General features: G+C 51.0%; 3 protein-coding genes across 3 annotated transcripts; 1 reads left to right on the forward strand and 2 right to left on the reverse strand.

Moving 5' to 3' along the window:
* The first annotated feature begins 4,361 nt into the window (after positions 1-4,361).
* Positions 4,362-6,355, forward strand: LOC100898473 (uncharacterized). The gene is made up of 5 exons (XM_003745562.2): positions 4,362-4,498; positions 4,670-4,787; positions 4,916-5,053; positions 5,172-5,386; positions 5,537-6,355. The coding sequence occupies exons 1-5, from the start codon at positions 4,413-4,415 to the stop codon at positions 5,760-5,762; spliced, it is 783 nt and encodes a 260-aa protein (XP_003745610.1). The 5' UTR covers positions 4,362-4,412; the 3' UTR covers positions 5,763-6,355.
* Positions 6,356-6,813: 458 nt separating this feature from the next.
* Positions 6,814-7,626, reverse strand: LOC100898612 (uncharacterized). Its single transcript, XM_003745563.2, has 2 exons — positions 7,373-7,626; positions 6,814-7,180 (listed from the first exon to the last, which is right to left on the reverse strand). Exons 1-2 carry the CDS (start codon positions 7,482-7,484, stop codon positions 6,861-6,863), a joined length of 432 nt encoding a protein of 143 aa, XP_003745611.1. The 5' UTR covers positions 7,485-7,626; the 3' UTR covers positions 6,814-6,860.
* A 504-nt stretch (positions 7,627-8,130) lies between these two features.
* On the reverse strand, positions 8,131-16,103 carry LOC100898756 (CUE domain-containing protein 1). Its single transcript, XM_003745564.2, has 7 exons — positions 15,866-16,103; positions 14,594-14,681; positions 14,379-14,454; positions 9,199-9,361; positions 8,796-9,104; positions 8,532-8,712; positions 8,131-8,418 (listed from the first exon to the last, which is right to left on the reverse strand). The coding sequence occupies exons 2-7, from the start codon at positions 14,678-14,680 to the stop codon at positions 8,383-8,385; spliced, it is 852 nt and encodes a 283-aa protein (XP_003745612.1). The 5' UTR covers position 14,681; positions 15,866-16,103; the 3' UTR covers positions 8,131-8,382.
* Positions 16,104-18,668: the final 2,565 nt, after the last annotated feature.

Below are 18,668 nucleotides of genomic sequence, written 5' to 3' on the forward strand. Positions count from 1 at the left end.
GGGAGGGACCAACGAGAGCCTCGAAGTCGTGAAGACGTCCATCGTTTTCTTTCGGAAGCTGAAACCTGACCACCCGGTTCTTCGATCGACTTTGAGCAATTATAATTGTTATTGATGAGTCCATCCACTCCACAGCTCTCATTCATCGAGGAAACGTTTTGACGGGGTTCGACTCGGAATTAGATACAAGAAAAGCTCGTTACTACGAACACGAAGGGACCGACGAAACTGGTTCGTTGTACCGAGTTTTCGCTGTAACGAATGCCGCTCAACACTTTCCCTATGGCGGGCTGGCCAAAGGAGGAGAAATTCCATGTTCGTTGTACCGAGAAATTCGTTGTAATGGGGGGTCGTTATAACAAGCTTTTACTGGAACTCATTTTCTTAGAAACAGCGGTCCTCACGAATCCCGCGAAGCACCACGATCGTACCGACCCCTTTCTACCCGCTGTTCCTATAGGTTCCACTGTCCCTAAAGATTGAAACTCACCAAACTGCCCCGGGATATCCCCAGTGGAGAGCGGCCTCCAAACTGAGGAAGACATACTAGGTCGGCTCCTAGGATAACGATAATCCTGCCATGTTGAGGGATACCATTGGCTTGATTCTCTGACCACGGTAATTCCTTCATCATACCTCCGCTATGATTGATCGATCCTCGGGAGGGGCAGGTTTGAAAGTGTTCTCGTTCCTCCTAGATCCTAGATATCATGGAGAATCCTTAATGTAAAATCGAGCGTCGAGATCCGATCGGAAAATCTCCCCATTTCTAGGATTTCGACCAGTTTCCCTTTTCCGACGGAGCCTCGTCGGAGCGTTCACGGATTGGGCTTATGTCAGCGGCGAATCGAATCTCAAATCGTTCATCTGATCGACGACCGGATAAGTCCGCTCTGTAAGCTCCTTTAACGTGAATTGGACTCCATACATCTTCTAAGTCTGTCAAGAACGACCCAGGACCCCTAGCAGGTGGCTTAATAACAGTCGGAGCAAGCCGCTTAGTTAGACTCCTCGAGATCGCGTTTGTTAGTCGTGATTAGTTGATTAGCTTCAGCACTAGTTCGCCGAGAAGCTCATTCCTGATTCAGATCGCGTTATGTCGTTCTTCGATTTTGTTAATTACTCTGGAGCCTGATCTCGAGAACCGAGACTAGGCTGCGCGAAGAGACGCTACCCCGATTGAGTCGACTCTGATGGAGAGGATATTCTTCTTGCAGTAGCGCAACTCGGAGGTATGAATTACCATGATTCAACCAAAGAGCTCCTGGAAGTCTACTTGAAAACGAATAAGAGTTGCAATCTGCCTCAGATTTTTAAATTTTCTCGTCGCGACTTCGGACTCCTGTATTCATATTCTCTTGAATTCGAAGCGGGGCGCCCACGAGTCAAGAGCGAGAAGAATATAGGCAAATACGACGGAGCTGTCGCTCGGAGGTCAATCAGGAGAAAGGCTCTGATTTCTAGCTTTCCCTCAGAGTTCCAGTAGCGTCCACCTGGAGGCTGAAGACCTTGTTGGGGAGTACGACACTTCTGGTGATGGGGTACCCAAACGGACCCTTACAGTCGACGATCTGCAGCCAGGCAGAATTGGACGATTCCGAAATCGGTTGATGTATCCAAACTGGTGGGTACATGAGTTCTATCGTATGAATACTGTAGAACTCACGTCGGGCAGTTCTATAGATACTCGAGGGCTGACCGAACCTGGCGCGTATCGCTCGAACGGGAGATCGCTGACCTTCCGAGACGCGACGTCTTCGGGAGCATGAGCAACGAATCGCTAGCCGAATCCAAAGACTTTACGTTGAAATCGGAAGAACTCGTAGGAAAGGAAGGCCTCCGGCATCGAATTGCGAGAAAGGCTCGAGGATCTACATTCCGCCGGAGCAAAGGCTGGAACCCGAACCTTCTGAGCCGCCCTCGATTTCTGCGTCGATTTTCCCAGATATTCTGTCGGTTGCGGGTTGCGGGAGGGTTTGCCGGCGGATCTCGACGAAGCTCCGCGAGCTTCATGCCCGGAGTCTTTCGATCACTGTTCCTTTCAAGAATTGCGTCTACGTTCCCCTTCGGAATCGGCTCTTGTAATCCGATCCGGGTCTCGGGAACGGACGGAAGATCCTAGCCTCTAACGGAATTGCGCCTTCAGTGACGCTCATCGCTGCCGCCTCCATAGCACGAGCAGGCTGGAGCTTATCCTCGACTGTGCATCTTCAGCCTGCATTTCCCAATGGGGCAGATGCCGACCAGGTCCGAGGATAATTCTTTCGGAAGGGAAGGAATGCACCTGGGAGGACTTCTCCAGGTTTCCGAAAACACTCTCCGAGCTATACAAATCTTTGCCATGCGCACCATCTCTCTGTCCCCCTAAGACGTATTAGACGGGCAGCCCGAACGAGGGCTTGAATATCGATCTACTTCGAAAAAAAACCTCAGCCCACGGAGGGGGCTCGAGATCGGAGACTGTCGGGGTCTAAGCTCAACATCCCAATTCCTATAGGTACTTCGTGTCTGCCGCCTGGCCACTCTCGCCCTTGTGTGAACTAAGCTTCTCCTCGGAGCCTCCTCTCCCTACTTCTATGTATAGAGACGCCGCCGACACTTCACTAAAACAGTGGCGGAAGCGCTTCAGTGATCAATTGAGAAATCGCGATAGAGTCAGCTATACCCAATAGTGTGCTTGAGCTCCTGTCCCGTAATACACCGTAAGTTTTCCGGTGGCATTGTCGACCTCCCCGTGTGACGAGTCACCGTGAGACACTGTCTGGACCCATTAAAGTAACACCTGGTTCGCGGCAAGCATCGTTTTCACGTACACCTCCGGAGAGGTAGTTGCGGTGCGGATTATTTTTTCGGTAAGTGAAGGTCTCGCGCAAAACTTCCGACGAATGGGGAGGACTCTCCGCTGTGACCTGCCACTCGTCACGGGACGCGAGTTCGCGATCGGAACTGTCAAGAACACTCCGAAATACTTCTGCTTGGCTTGCTCGGCAATGCACCGATTATTGCGATACTGCGGATCGAATGGTGTTCAATAGCTTCTGGGTCAATGTGCTGAATCGCTACTCGAAAGTTCCATTCATGTTTTGGTTGCCCATCGCTTCCCTATCAACGGACGGCGTGGAGTGGCAGGATATGAGATTGGAACTTCACCCGGTTCCCCGCGTTCCAGAGATCATTCCTGTTTGACTAGCCGGCAGGCTGGCAGCGACTCATGTGTGTGTGAGCGGCTGTCTGTGTGTGCGTCTGTGTGTGCTCGAGCGTTTGTCACTGTTGTAGTGTCTCAGGAATACTGTTCGCTAGACCAACCGACTCCGTGGAGATTTGCTGCTGTTGAATTGGTGTCTTCGAGCATTCGGAACTCCGGAGCCGCCTGTGTTAGAGATCGACCCTCAATCATTTGTGCCCCCCAGACCCGATCGGTTCGGCGCGTCGTAGGTGACCTCACCCCTGTGTCTCCTGCATGCGATAGGAACCCCGGGGTGAATTATCGGAAAGCTGCGAATATCTTGAACTTCGCCTCCGGCTCTCGCGTTGCTCATCATTTATTCGAGAAAGTGTACGAAAACGGTGAGACCAACGCCGTATGATTCTCGAGTTTCCGGAACCCTGTCGAGGCGTTCGCAGGAGAAACGGAAACGAACATATTGATATGCTGGGAGTCGCTGCATTGTAGATTCGTGGCAATCCGAGAGTGTCGTTTTGGTTTTTTCGAAAGCCGCTGGTTGCTTGCGGTATCTCGTTGCTATGTTTTGGCCCGTCCGCCAAAAGCTTGACGGGCCATTGGATTTGCCCACCCTTGCAACGGACTTACATTCTCCGACATAGCCAGCCTCCACAATGTGGCACAATGCATGATTCCTGCCTATCCGGGTCGGATTACGCGTTCGTTGTCGGCATCGCCGTCGTTGCCGCCATCGTGACAGTGGTCGGTCGCGGCTTCGATTCGGTTCCGATAGGAACGGGCCAGTCGAGTGTCGATCTAAGCTGTTAGCGATCGTCTAATTGTCCGCACACCATGGCGATGCCTGGCAGTGGATTAAATCAGAAAATCTTGACAAATCGTGGCGTTTAACTTCTAATTAGATAGAATGATTCCTCGTTTTCCAGGTAGCGTTCCCTTCGCTCCCATCCACCGAGAATTCGGCTCAGTCACACGATGACGGAAAGTACCTTAGCCCCGGAGTCCAAACCTCTAGATCGTAGTCCTGAGGGCGATGGCCCCGCTTCGGAGGGAACCCACGACACTTCCGATAAAGTCACCGAGAACGGTATTTATTCACTTCCTCGAATTGTACCTCATTCCGAAGTTTCATCGTGTGCTTTGAAAGTACTTGAATCATTGGAACGAATATATAGACAAGGTCCTTGCTGTTGCGAGTCCAGGCGACTCCCAAAGCGTCGAAGAAGAGGTCATGGATGATGAAGACATGGACGCAGAGGACAGTGGAAGTCAGAAAGCGGACGAAAAATCACTCACAGAAGGCGATGGGAAGAAAAGGTTTGTGTACTTCAGCGAGTGAGGTATCCGGACTGTTTCTGCGCCCAGAGCTCAAGCTCTCATGGAGTGACGGGCCTCATTACCCCGATGTTCCTGTCACTTCGGAACGGTCCTTCCCCCGAACTCATTGAAGACTGCTCCTCCACTAAAACTTCTCTCACCCTCCTCAAGATTGATACGAGAAACGCCTTGCGGGAATGATTGCACAAACGGGTGTAATGCCAAATTTCCCGAGGAGCTGAGGATTAAAATCTACGACATATACTGGGGCTTTCAAGGGGGATCCGAGGTGAGTAGGCCTCTCCTTTGCTGGCGAATACGAGGCGCGTACTGAACATGCGGGTCCCTAACGTGACTCTACTGAAGAGCGTATATCTTGAGCGCCCAGAGTCTCTCTAATGCACAAGCGGATTCCAGGAACAACAGAAATGGATGGAGAAGTATTGTATAGAGAAAGCAATACCAAAAATATCTGCGAAATCGATGGGCTCCACGAGGAATCGCTCCTTCGTTTACTTATACTTCCTACCTCATCTGGAGCAGAACCTGCAGAAGGTGAGTTCAGAACTGGTCCAGTTCATCCTCACATTCGCCTTTTCGACATTCGATTTTTCATGTGGATATTTGTTCATCAACGGACGAATTTTGAATTCTTGATTTCACCGAATTCCAGATACGCGTTTGTAAGAAATTCTTGGCGGCAACGTTAGGCATCACGGAACGCATCTTGTCCGGTTTCGTGTACAGATTCGTCGGAAACGGTGGCTTGGATGTCGAAGACACCGAGTGGTCACCGATGGCGGGCTACGAGAACTGCTCTCGCGAACAAATGTTCCTCTTGCGGGAATTCATTCAGGGACTGCCGGCGGAGCCTGTACACTATTGCCGGTAAGGTTTTCGTGAATGCTAGGAGTAACTTTCTTACCGAGGAGCCCCTGTAGAGGGGCTTGCACGAGAAACTCCGGGAGAGCTTTACGCCGAAATCAGAGGTTTCCGTCTGCGAGTCTATCTGACGAAATTCCTCCCTCTCATCCACAGGAACGAGCAATGCACGAGAAAACTTTACGAGCTGCCGTCATCAATTCCCGACGTGAGCACGTTGTACGGCATGTACTCGTCGTCCGAGGAGAGCTTGAATCGCGAGCCGGTCGACGAGGGCGTGTTCAGAAACGTGCTCTACCAGGATTACAACCTCTCCTTCTGCACCGCGACGCGCGGAGACATCTGTTCTGTCCGGGAGTACCGGAAGAGCGGCAAAAAGTAGTCCGATTCGCTCACTCATTGATTATAGTGAACTCATCGACCATCACTCCATCAATCGATCGAATCACGCTCAACCACGAGCTCCAAGCTCGGGAGGAAATCGTCAGAGCTTTCATCATCTGGTGGTGTTTCGATTGACTCGTATATGATTCACGATTTCGCAGCATTCAACTTGCGACTGCGGGAAATTCCTTTTCTTTCTCGAATTCACCGTCGACTCCATTCGGCTGAGAGAAAGGGAATTCCTCAACTCGCTTTTATACAGACCTGCAGCTATTTTTATTGATCCTGATCCCTTCTCAGTCCTCATATGTCGGCTCCGAGAACGAACTGTAAACAGCTTTCACGACGAGATTGTAACTCAAGCGGCCATAGAGATGACCATCATCATTCTGTACGACATCCTTCAACAGTCAACGCGATTCTCCAGAGCGACGACTGATTGAGGAGTCTGTCGCAGATGGTCCGTGGCAATCGACACTTCGATTTGGCATACCTCGGAGATTCGATGTGGAATAATTCTGCAATCAGGTGCGGAATCACCGGAATTAAGAATCGGCTGTCATCTCGGATGGATAGCTCGAGGCAAAATGTACATCAATTAATGTCTTCTCCCGACTGAGCGTCAGATCGGAAGAAGGTTCTAAGCGATGGGGTGTGGCTCCTGAAGCCCTTGTGTCCACGATTAGCCTCTCCCCGGGATGTAGCTTAGGACCGCGGAAGACGAAGCTTCCGAAATACAGAATAAAGGGTTTTATGAAGTATCAGAGCGTATATCTAAAAAGTGTTCAAGATAATTCTACCGGGTAGTCGGCCTCCTTTCGTAGAGCACCCCATCTCACGTGCCTCTACGGCGCAGTTTTCTGCGGGAAAAATTCCCCGCTCTGCTCCCCATACTCATCGGGATATAATTAGGCGGCTTCTGCTGATCTGCTCCGTTAGCGATTTCCCCCTCGAAATTCCTTCGCTCCATGGAACTCCATCGGAATCTAATGAGAATGAATTAAGATGGACACCGAGCGAATTGAGGGAAGGATACTCGCATGGTGCTCTTGAATGTGCGTTTCTCTATTCTCGAAGAATCAAATCACGGTTTTCCTCATAAAGCAGGTATACAATTATTAGAATCACTGACGAGACACCACGAGTCCCTGACAATATGCGCTCCCGATGCCATCACAATTTTGCGCATGAAAACTCCTTCCGTCGATGCTTCCTCCGCGTTCTCTTCACCCTCGACGGAGGCTTCCGTTCCATCGTTCCCCTCAGAGTATCTCATCTCCTCCGCCGAAGACGACGACTCGGATTCTTGAAAGTGGTCCAAGTGCCATTTTCGTCGACGAGCGAATTCGCTCCCCGGATTTCTCGAACCATCAATGCTGAATGGGTTGTACGGGTTGTACGAGCTGTAGGGGTTCCCTGTACGAGGAAAAATACTGGAGTTTATCCGAGGTTAGCACCCGTGAACCCACAGGAGTTCCCGGAGGCCTTGACGAATTCCACATTGAGATCCTCAGCCAGCGAATGAATGCAGGAGAATCGACGATTAAGGAGAGGGAATTTCTCAGTTTGGAATATCGTGAAGTCTCTGCACGCACGAGATGAACTTACGCCCGTGAATGTTCCTCGCCAGGATATTAAATATCGCTGGATTCACTGCCGACAGCTCAACGAATAAAACTGAGAGAGACAGAAGAATCACTGTGAAAATCGCTGCTTGCATTCTTGACCGGCGAGGACTGAGACTCCAAAGAGCCCTGTCCTCCGAGTCTCCAGGTTCTGAGTGAACGAAACTGGGGCCCTCCTGAATGGGTCCCTGGAAAGCGAATGAATGAGTCTGAGGGTAGGATATCTTCTCATATCCGTCCGCGGCGATCAAGATTCATCAAGACGAATCACTGTGGTAAGCACTCACGTGCGCTCGCCACTGCGAAAGATGTATTCCATCAATCAGTTGCTCTCATCTTCCGAAGTGTCTCTATCATAAGCCGACGCGTATAACTACCGGCCTGATCATCGCTCCGCTCCAATCTCCTTGTCCCCTGCTACGCTCCAGTTTCGCTCTTGTTATTAGCTACGGTATCGCCAACTACATTGCTGGAGAGGCTCCTTAGCATTCTTCCAAGCCGGCGCCGGCGCTTCAAAGGGTTTCGGGATCTTATTGTGATCAATGATGCGTCGACCGCTGCCATGACGTCATTAGGGATCGCTGTCCTTCGAGCAACGCTGCTCGGGAGTCGGAGAGCAGCGGAGGGAAGATTGCGAAAAATTCGAGCGCAGAACCTCGAGTGCGACATCGAAGCATTCGAAAGATACACGAGCTTTCAGGGTGACAAGACGATGCCTGAATCGAACGAAGACGCTCCACATCACGCAGGGACAACAGTAATACTTATTTATTCTTAATTTAGGGCTCTGCAAACCGAGCCGAGTTTTATTTTAGTCGCTCCGGGCGGAAACTTCCCAGTTCTTTCTTCAATAATTAAATTGTGAAAAGTTCCCGTCGTTAAACAATCGCATGTTGATTTTATGGACCGCTTGTGCGCTGCCCGGCCGTTGTCATTGAAGCTGCGTCATGACCGGCTGTTGAAGGTCTTGCTGCACAATGTTTCGGTAATCGCCTAGAGAGCGTTCTTTGGCTTGGCTGTCTCGGTTTCCTGAAAAACGATAGCTTTGGTTAGTTCAATTGCTATAAAAGAGATGGAATCGGAACTCTTCGGATCTGATTCTTCGAGAATACGTATATTCGGCTTCCGTCGCATAATCCCACCTCACTGTCGGATGTGGCCTCCTCGCCGAGGAGTAGGTTGTCTCTAGAAGGTATTTGCAGGTTCATGTGTTTGAAGTGTTTCCCGCTCTTTGCTCCTGCCATGGCACTGGTTCTCTGGAAGATGCGCGCCATTTGCGCAAATTTCCGCTTCGATACCTTGCCCATATTCTTGAGCTTTTCTCTGCGAAAAGAGACTCTCATTATTGACAAATTGTCGCATTATCGCGAGGAGCTCCGAAATTTCAAGATGACTCCGAAACCCACCTGAAGGCTGCATCGTCTTGCATGTGCTCCTGTCCGTCGGCTTTTTGGCTCCCAGGACCGTCGAGAGAGCTCATGAAATCCTTGTTACGGCGTAACTGGTGCATGAACTCTTCATTCTGGAGGAATATGGCCATTCTTTCGTCCTCGAGGAACTGTGACAGCTCCGGATCTCCGGACGATGTCGCTTCGTTCGACGATAGACTGCTGTGGAGACGTAGAAAGTTCTGCGGCAGCGGACCCAGGATCGGAGGGTTCCAATTCCGGATGTCGCGCAAGGCTTTCGTGGATGAGCCGGAGGCTCCTGCTTTCCTGCAACGGCAATACAAAGTTGGGAAGCTGCCACAGCGAATAACACTCGTTCAGTTTCGGATTTATATCCGGGACGACGACTCGCAAGACCTACTTCGCGGGCGAATACGGTGGTAGTGTTGAGGACGCGCTACAGGCGAGGCCGGATGAGCTGCCTCCTTGCTGATACTCTTGTGCTTCAAGTTGACTCCGAAGTTTTTCATTCTCCGTATCCGTCGACATCGTGAGGAGTTGATCGATCGTAGCGTCTACTGTGCCTGAAGAGAGAAATCCCCAATCGTCAATTCACTCCCACGCCAGCCGGTGAGTTTTGGCAACGACTAAGGTCGGTTCCCAACACTGGTTGACCGCGGTCTCGATTCAGCTCCCGCGGGTAGGCTCGACCGGTTGAGGAGCGAGGAAAACTTTCACGTGAATCGGAAAGTGTTCATCGGTCGCTTTAAAAGAAATAAATCGAGCTTTGAATATCATAGAGTAGTTCGTTTCTAAGTTTACAGTTCGACGACCGCCGGGGCGGGCGCGTTCATCGGCTCAGCTGATCGATATCGCAAGGTCAGACGCTTCGGATCAGAACGAGGCTCCATAGATTCCAGAGCCGCTGACAGAAAGCCGGCGTGCTGATGCGGCACCGCAGGACTGACGAAACTCCGGGAAACCGGCTGAGAAAAGCTGTAGAAAACGAAAGGAAATACTCAGCCGACACGCGTCGCCATCAGGGGGACGCGGGTAATTTGAGAGTAGTGCGGAAGTTGTGGCGACTTCGGTGAAATTGAAGAATCATCATTATAATTCAACGGGCGTTTCCCCTATTCTCTTCTAACAAGGACTTGACACCCATGATCGGCGACGTCACTCCGTTGTCAAGCTGGCCCGCGGTGTTCGTGACCCCCATGTAAGATGACATGTCGTGACGACTGTACAGTCGCTTCGAAGCTTCGGAACATCGCTCCACGGGGTCCCACTGACAGTGCGATGCAATTATTCACACGCATTCGAACGACAGCCTCGATGGTCAACAAAGGAGACCAAACTTCGATATGAACTGGTTCTCGCTGTCGGGGGGAAAGCCTCGGTGTGGTCAAGGTCATCTTCAGACGGAAAACTATTCATCATTCTTAGACACGAGTGAAAAGATTCAGAATAGAGCAAACAGCTGACAAGAGCTTTCCAAGGCGTGGAAGATCTCCCGTGAAATCTCTTCACGCCAGATTCCTCAGGGAAAACCCTCCAATGAGCGTCCCGTGAAATAGACAGCGAATTCTCGGTGTGACGGAAAAACAGTGAATTTTTCCCTCATTCGACAAAAATCAAACCGAGTGCGAGATTGCATTTGAGGGTTTTCGCTCGGTTTCGAGACAGATAATGAGTTTCCCGGCTTCCGAGGCCTTACGAGGAAATGAAGGCCTTGCTCCGAGACTTTCCGCTCGCGATTGATTCTCCTCGTCTCTCCATTCCCGAGAGTAGGATGAGAGAGTCAGACAGAAACTCTGCCGTAGAGCATATTGACGGCGATTTTTCCCTCGATGATTCATGCGTCGATTATGTTGATAAGTATTCCGGCTTGTGGCCGAAGTCTGCCCTTGGAGCATCGGTTTTTTGTTCTTCGGTGTTTCCGCCGGAAATTTCGGTCCCGATCGGGGAATGTTTGTCAGAAGATCAAAGAAAAGAAGTCTCGCAGCTTCAGCCCATTCCTTGACACGCGAGCTCCAAACCCCACCCATATTCTGACCTTTACAATTTTCGAATTATGTGTCGAGGCTGATCCATTAAAGCAGGTCGGGTAACAGTCCGGAGCGATACCGAAGTGCTTTGCACTGATAGGTCGCCCATTTGGGTACATGTGAGGAGCTGACAAAGTAAACGTCCGCCGCGGCTTGCCGACGGTGAAGCTCGCAGCGGCTCGCCGGAAGGACTTGATAGAATAGGACTGGGTCATTATCATTTTGCATTCTATTCGATCTGAGATTACGTCGTCGAATAGTATGTCGTCTGATCAGGCATCGAAGAGTCAACGTCCATGGAACGAAAGTTAGCACGAACGGCTCGCGCCTCACTCCGCAAGACATTCTGCACCATCGATAGCCGAATATGCGGAGCTCGCTGCATAGAGTCTCTGACTGACGACCTTCCAGATAGCTCTGAGATTATTCAAACTCCTTGCACACGAACTCAAGGGACGAGGGTGGAATTTCGTGGTTTTCAGTTTGTAGTCGGCATCCTCCTGATTTGTTTGCCTCCCTTTTTTCCCAAAACCGCTGTTGGAGACACCCGAGAAGTTGCGACAGACAGTTCCAAACGGATACTGTCAGTGGAGCGATGCGCGCACCGCGACAAGCCGCGAGTGAAACAGGACCCAATCGATCACATTGAAACACAGAAGGTTTTCTTCACGGATGATATGGCCGCGACATTTTCATCCTCTTTAGCGCTCGCGAAACGACATCGTTCGATGTGGGTTCATGATTTTACGCGTTCCGAGTCCGGTGCTTTCCGAAGAGCCGTTATCGGCGTTTTGTTGCGGAATCAGCACAGTATTTGCGTGGGAGACTCACCGAAACGCGTGGGAAAGTTGTTCGACATGCAGGCGTACGCCTTCATCTTCAAGGGTCGCGAAAGCCACAACGAGTGAACAGCTCGCACAGTTCCACGTACTGCATCCCCCATGGAGGAAGTTTGGAGTTGACGCAGCATCACGAACACATAGTGCGACATGAAATCAATCCGGGCGCAAAGAGATCCAAGGGACTGGCACGGACGTATTCCATCTCCGTAGGTGGATGATTAGCACTTCGAACTCTGTCTCCGCGTAGATGTCAAATGACCGGTCCCCCGGCTGGGGAGCGGTTTGACGTCTCTAGGGACAGCCTCGTCTCGACCACTGCCGCGGACGAGGTGAGAAAATCAGTCGAATGAACCCGACGACAAGCTGTCGCAGCGAGAGAACGGGATCGGGTAAGAAGCTGCGGTGGCGGCACCAGCTGGCGTCGGGCCGAAGGTAACTTCAATGCCACCGCGGCGGAAAGGAGGCGAACTGTTAGCTCCGTTCTCAGCGAACGGATCGGACAAGCACCAAGGTGAAACGGTAGCCGTCTTAACACTTCTTAATTAATCCGAGGAGTCATGCACGGAGCAGAGGAGCTCCATGCAGCGGCCGCTCCCGGACTAAACGGAATTTGAGCCGCTCCGCAGTCGAGAATTGGGAGAGGCCGCGTGACAAACGCGGTTAATAATGACCGGATGTCGGAATGCCCAGGGCACAACTGTGAAACAAGTCTTCCTGTACCTTGAGAGAACTTCAACTGTTTCGTTGCTTAACGATCGAATGAGCGTAGCGGAACGCCGGTGCGAAAAAACCTTCAGGTTAAAACTTGAAAAAGCTCCTTGCTCTCTTTCAGAGAGTTCGGTCTCGAGCATCACTAAAGCATGGTAATTCGATACGAATCCCGCGTGGAGTTCTCTTCATCAGTGCTGCTGGTTTCACTTTGATGGCTGTATCCACGCTACACATGAGCGTCATCTTCATGATTCGAAGTCCCTCGCTAATTATCGTGAGCTGAAAAGCCTCAATTAGAGCTCAGTGGAGCTAAAAAAAGGCGCTGATCACGATTGCTCGCTATAAACTTGGAAACATGGTAGTGATGGCGAAACAGAACCGTTGCCACTCACTCATAGCGTAACTTGCCAAGTTCTCAAGGCGAAGGTCAAACGAGTTTTGGCGCTATAATCGGTATCTCTTTTCGCGCGTTCGTGACCCTCCCAAGGGGCGCGGGTTGAACGTTCCGGGAAACTCAGAGCCAGCTCGAAGAGATACAGCGCCGGCGGCTTCTGGCCGGCGTTCTCTGAAACGCTATCAGTTGGCGAGAGGAATCGCGATAACGGGAGGCCAGACCCGGAACGCGGAGTTCATCCGGGTTTGAACCTTTTGGTGGAGATCCTCCGCGAGAAGGTACTCGGGATTGAGTTGACTTGCTCAAGATCGACACAGAAATCGATCGGACTTTGGCAAACGAAAATAGTTCGAAGCATCTCGAGATACGCGAGACCAGCGAGATGACGAGTCGCCGCAAATTGATGAGAAGTTTCGCTGAACGAAAACCCAGATCACATCAGCCTCTAATGCGCTGATTTATGAGCCTGAAGTATAGACGAGACAAGCTCTTGCATTAAGTAAGCAGGTACAGAGTGGTGCAAGTAGCGCCCGGGCGGGCATTACCTGTCCAACAGCTGAGACGATTTGCTGTTACAACGTTGCAAAGCAACGTTGAAGAGCGCTCCATGGGGAAAAAACTATCCACAGGTCGACGCTTTTCAGTGATACTGTTCTGCTTTAGGAGGCGGGAAAACAAAGGGAGCAACTGAAGACAGCGATCGCTGAACAAGAAGTCTGAGCGAGCTTTCGCAGCATCGTCTGGCTGTCACTGAGAACGTGATTGGAAACGCATGCTCACGACTGAAATGGTCGTTCCAAGCGGACTCCACGACTCGCGACGAAATACATTCAGGAAGACTCAAGTTGAAAAAAACTTGATAACTCCTCCCCAGAAATTTCGAAATCGACAGCCGATCTCTTGCCTCCCTATAGATGGATTTCTCTTGTCCACAAGATATCGAAAATATTGGAGTGTTTGCGAGATCGATTGTTTCGTACAGGGAAGGGTAGTTTCGGGTAGGCCATCGTGGTCGGTAGTCGGACCGTTCAGCCTGCGGTTCATTGAGGCGATTCTGAGGCCGGGGATTTAGGGGGTACGAAGTTTCTGGTACGTTCGCAGCCGGGCCAGGAGGATGGACGAGCATCGTGCGCTCTTATTTACAGATAATTTGAGGCTAAATCTTCATTGACTTTGTGCTGAGATTAGAGAGGGAATGCATCAAGTCACAAGCTCACCGAGGATGAACCACGCTTCAAGTCTCGGGTCGTGAATTTGTCGGCCTGATACAGATACCACGGCCTGTAGCAGGCCCGTCATATATTCGATGTAAACCGATGACTTCGGATCAGACTCGCGAAGAAGCTCCGGGGAGCAAAAAGCGCACCACGAAGTGCAACTACACACATTGGCCCATCCAGGAAACACCATCCATCCGAGTGAGTGACGCTCCACGGAGGGGGGAGGGAGGGCTCAACAGAGTTCTCGATATACGGAGACACAAACGCAGCGCCCAATCGCCACTGTTGCCTGCTAGTTCATCACTCCCTACAAGTCATTATTTTCGATACTTATTTCGATAACTATCATTCGATTACACTCGAGATAATTCGAGCGTGCGTCTCACCGTTGTTGGCTCGGAGCACAGCTTCTATGACGTCAGGGTCCATAGCTGGGAACATGTTCTGGAAATCTTTCATTGCCTGGAATGAATTGAGAAAAGTAAAAATGGGAGCTGATCATCAACTCGGAAGGGATGGTTCGATCGATAGATGATCTTGGAGAGAATCCGTTGAATCTAGTCACTGGGCACGGTCCCGGCTCAGAGGGAGTCTGTCGAACCTGATTGAATTCCAGGTGTGTTGTGTCGGCTCCACTGAGGGCGTCCACCACGTTCGCGATCGGCGCTGGCTCTTCTCGGTTCTCCATGCTGAAAAGTCAGTTAAATTAGGATGGTCGAACGTCCTTCAGGAGACTCAAATGATTCGGGAGTGATTGTCGGAGTCTTGTACATATATTTCCTCAATAGCGAAAGTCGCTCGGTACGATTTCTCGAGAGGAGGGAAACTTTGACTCAGTTCTCAGTTTATCCGTCAGCTGCGTACGGAAACACTGATTGTAAGAGAGCCGTATCTGACCATACCTAGAATCGCTCGTCAGAGGGAAGCGTCTAGCTAGCGTAAAATCGATATCCATCAGCATTACTCGTTCAACGAGGAATCGCTCTTCTTGTAGATATAGCCTGGCGCTGTGAAATTTCAATGCTCTCGATAGTCGTGGCCCCGAGCACAATCAGCTGATGGGAGCAGATCGGTACAAAACTCAGGGGCAGTCAGTCGGGCTCAGACGCTCGGGCTCAAAACCATCCGTCGTCGAACACTTCACGGACATTTGCAGCCGCCTTTCGAATTTCGCCTCCGAATTCGTCGACCAAGGACCAAGTCAGCTGGTCAGTTCCGATAAGGTTGGGATTGATCTGTGTTGCGGAGAGTCAAATGTCCATTGAGCAACCCTCTGGGACTTTTGACGAAGAACTCGAGGCAAAGAAATTATTTCACCAAGACGAAGTCTCCCTGCTCATGCATCGGAAGTCCGTGAATCGGGGCCACTGAGGTTAATCATCAGAATGGGGAACTCGTCGAGTCCTTTCTGTCCGAAAAGCGACTTCGATGCAGGTCTCTCGGTTGGCGAATTAATTGCTCGCTGGCTGAGCACGGAACACTGAGCGAGCGAGTCGGCGCATCATTGTGCATGCTGGAGAGGCTGTTCGCGGAATACACTCAGGATTCTGAACAATACCAAGTAGTCATTTGGTTCCCGTCCACGGTCCCTGACCCTCGAATCGGGAGTCTCAGCTGCCGTCGCGGGTCAATCTCTCCATGACACAGCCAGATTCGAACTTTCCTGGACACTCGGTCCGATGGAAGTCATTGCTGTGTGAGAGAGTAAACCAAACATTCGACGCTTTTTCCCGGTTCCGCGGCTAGCCTCCCTTCATCGAATCCGACTCCACCAGCATCTCCAGCTACTACGCGTTTCCCAATCCTTGAGGGTGTGGAACATCGATTCAAAGAATATGAAGACATGGATAGAATTCGGGATTTTGGAACTTACGTCCAGCTTTTCTCACTGATCTCCACTCAGAGTCGCGTGTATAGTCCTTTGACAGGTAACAGCTGATTGCTCAGTCTCCGCTCTGACGATGAGAGACACGTAGATTCCTTGGCGTCATTGTAGAAGCGGGCAAAGCTCTGAGAGCTTTGAGGTAATCGCTCCGAGCAAAGAGAGCTCTCGCTGGAAGAGTTGCAAAGAACGGCACCTGCTCCGAGCGCTCACGGAAAATGGCTATGCCGTCCCCTCGGCCACAGTGCACCCAACCGATGGTGCAACGGTGGAGAATATGCGCGATGAGCCGCACTCACTCGTCTCCGGAGCGATCGACAGGATCCCTGAGCTCAATGTGAGATTAAGCGCTATGTGGAATGTTTCGATGTCAAAGGTCACCGTCGGCTCTCGTCTAGCATCCAGTTTCATAGTCCTGGAAACGCATGGAAACACGAAGAGCTCCGACAGCCTGACTTAGCTTGGGAGCGAAACCCGAGTGACCAGAGACAATGATCTCCTCCAAATTCACGCTCCTAGAGGCGGGATAAGGCCAGCTCTCTCCTGGTGCTCCGCGTTCTGGAGGTTCAGAGAGAATACGACGCTGAGTGAAGTGAATCACAGCGATCTGGAAACTGATCTAGGAATGGGTCCGAATTCCGGCGCGCTCAGTTGTCCGCAGTGTGGTCATGATTCATGTTGGAGACAGCGCCCTCTGAGATGTCGTCGTCCCGTGTGGATTTTCGCTCTACCTGGTGGCACGGGTAGAATGGAAATCGCACGTTTGTGCGCCGTGCTCCCCACGGAGTGGAACTCCGGCTGAGGAACCGCTTCTCTCACGTATCCGAGGAACCTCAGTATTCGTGACACCCAGGAGACGAGAACTCAGTCCCAAATGTTGGGAGAGATTGAACACAATGATGTCCATGATCTCTGCTAGGGACCCTCGAGCGGACAGGCGGTCTTTTCCCGCTGCGGAAAGGTCTCCCGGACCCAATATCAAGGTAGATCACGGCATCGCAAGGCTCCCTCGCCTTCCATAATTTCGTCCTACCCATGAGCAGTTGCCGGCGGTTTCAGGTGTTTAAACGATGACCTCGGAAGACTACGGAATCGGGAAGCCCCCGTGTTCATCCTTCTTCAGATTGAAGATTCCCCAACAACTCTTGACGACCGAACGTCTCCCCACATTCTCCTTCTGCCGCGAGCTTCTCCGCGCCGAAGGACTTGGTATAAGACTCGGAGCGAAGCCCTCGGGTGACAACTCTAATGACGAATGGATATGGAGGGGGATCGAGTTCCGATTATTAGCGTTATAAATATTGTATCCGGTACGAACTCGGCTCGAAACTAAGTGAAGAACTCTGAAGAGCAATCGATATCTCGAGACCAGCTGCAAGGCCCAAAGCAGCTGAGAAACTCGGGATATTATCGTTCGTTGCTACACGGAAAAAATGATTTTCGAAAGAAGCCTCATCGAGAAAATCGGGAACGCGATAAAGACGCTAACCAAGGAGTCCCTTTTCCGGGATCCGACGAATGAGTATTTTAAAGATTATTCTTGAGGGGTCCGAACGACGATTCCCGATTATTTGCTGGATGGTACTTTGCGAAGTTACCTCATCTTCACTCCCACGAAAGCTTCCGAGAGCTCTCCTGGATCGAGGTCAGAATAGACTCGCTAGTGGATCCTGACTCTGACCTCCTCAGCGAGGGCCTGGACTTTGTTGGAGATCGAGCGAACTTCATCGACCGCTAGCATGAAACTGTCCTTTTCACCTCCGAGCTCCGTAAATGCGACAATTATAGAATCCAGCCTATGGATGGATGCTCGTGCTCCACTAATTCTGTGTTCGATAGTGGGCGGGTGCTCCGGGTACGACTTTAGCGTACGTCGTTCATCGGGGCAGCGGCCCGTACCGGGGTTGGAGTAGTTTGTTTGGGACTCCTTCGGTCCGCGGATGATTAATATTTTGTCTAACGGTAAGCAAAAGCATCGAAATTCGGGGAATGTGCAAACAGAAACTTAGATGATTTATTTACAGAATGGTGCCCGTTTTCAAGCCTCCGAAGAGTCTAAAATCGCTTCTCCCAGAGATGAAGCCATATATGCCATCTGATCTTCCGGGCGATCTACTTCATCTCTTTCCGAACAGCGTCCTGTAATAACTGAGTATCGACGTCCTCGTGGGGCAGCTGAATATACCGGACGACGCTGCCTCGAATGAAGCAGTTCTTTACGGACTGTATATGAGGGTGCTTCTCCGGATCTGTGACTGATATGTCTACTAGCTTGATGTTCAGATACTGATCGACCGAGTGGAGGGTCCCGCAGATACTGATATCGTTTTTCAGTTCGACTACGACGTCCTTCCCGACGAGCGATTTGAAGAACGAGTAGAACAACATTCTGACCTCGGATCGATCTCACAAACCTGGAAATTAGCGAAAAAGGAATCGGTTAATTATCGAGCGTTTCTGGAGCTTCTGGGTCATTTCGACGACGCGAATCGGATCGCCCGGCGAGCGTCACTCTGTGGCGTGGGAGGCGTCTATCAGCAATCCAACACATGATCTCGAGCCCAACAATCATCATCACAGACAGCTCTGAAAGCGAGCTATTAGCAACGAGGACATTCGATGTTCTCACCTGGGAAAGTCGATCTCGTCGTGGTCGGAACTCGGCGAGATGATTTCCCAAGACAGAGAAAATTCAGGTTCCTCTCTATGTTCTTGAACTCCAGCTCTGACTTCCCTGGCGCGTCGTGCTCGCTCTCTTAGGCCTAACATGCGCCAAGCAATGAGCGAGAGAGCG

This window comes from Galendromus occidentalis, unplaced genomic scaffold, assembly GCF_000255335.2.
Source record: "Galendromus occidentalis unplaced genomic scaffold, Mocc_1.1 scf7180000077484, whole genome shotgun sequence".
Classification (NCBI taxonomy): Eukaryota; Metazoa; Arthropoda; class Arachnida; order Mesostigmata; family Phytoseiidae; genus Galendromus; species Galendromus occidentalis.

What these genes read in the sequence shown, in the direction of transcription:
- LOC100898473 (XM_003745562.2), top strand. Translation starts at nt 4,413, where the DNA reads ATGGATGATGAAGACATGGACGCAGAGGACAGTGGAAGTCAGAAAGCG. An exon ending in TGGAGCAGAACCTGCAGAAG is followed by an intron (nt 5,054 to 5,171) that starts GTGAGTTCAGAA and finishes ACCGAATTCCAG; the next exon opens with ATACGCGTTTGTAAGAAATT. An exon ending in GAGCCTGTACACTATTGCCG is followed by an intron (nt 5,387 to 5,536) that starts GTAAGGTTTTCG and finishes TCTCATCCACAG; the next exon opens with GAACGAGCAATGCACGAGAA.
- LOC100898612 (XM_003745563.2), bottom strand. Translation starts at nt 7,484, where the DNA reads ATGCAAGCAGCGATTTTCACAGTGATTCTTCTGTCTCTCTCAGTTTTA. An exon ending in GGCGAGGAACATTCACGGGC is followed by an intron (nt 7,181 to 7,372) that starts GTAAGTTCATCT and finishes TTCCTCGTACAG; the next exon opens with GGAACCCCTACAGCTCGTAC.
- LOC100898756 (XM_003745564.2), bottom strand. Translation starts at nt 14,680, where the DNA reads ATGGAGAACCGAGAAGAGCCAGCGCCGATCGCGAACGTGGTGGACGCC. An exon ending in CACACCTGGAATTCAATCAG is followed by an intron (nt 14,455 to 14,593) that starts GTTCGACAGACT and finishes AATTCATTCCAG; the next exon opens with GCAATGAAAGATTTCCAGAA. An exon ending in CAAGACGATGCAGCCTTCAG is followed by an intron (nt 8,713 to 8,795) that starts GTGGGTTTCGGA and finishes CTCTTTTCGCAG; the next exon opens with AGAAAAGCTCAAGAATATGG.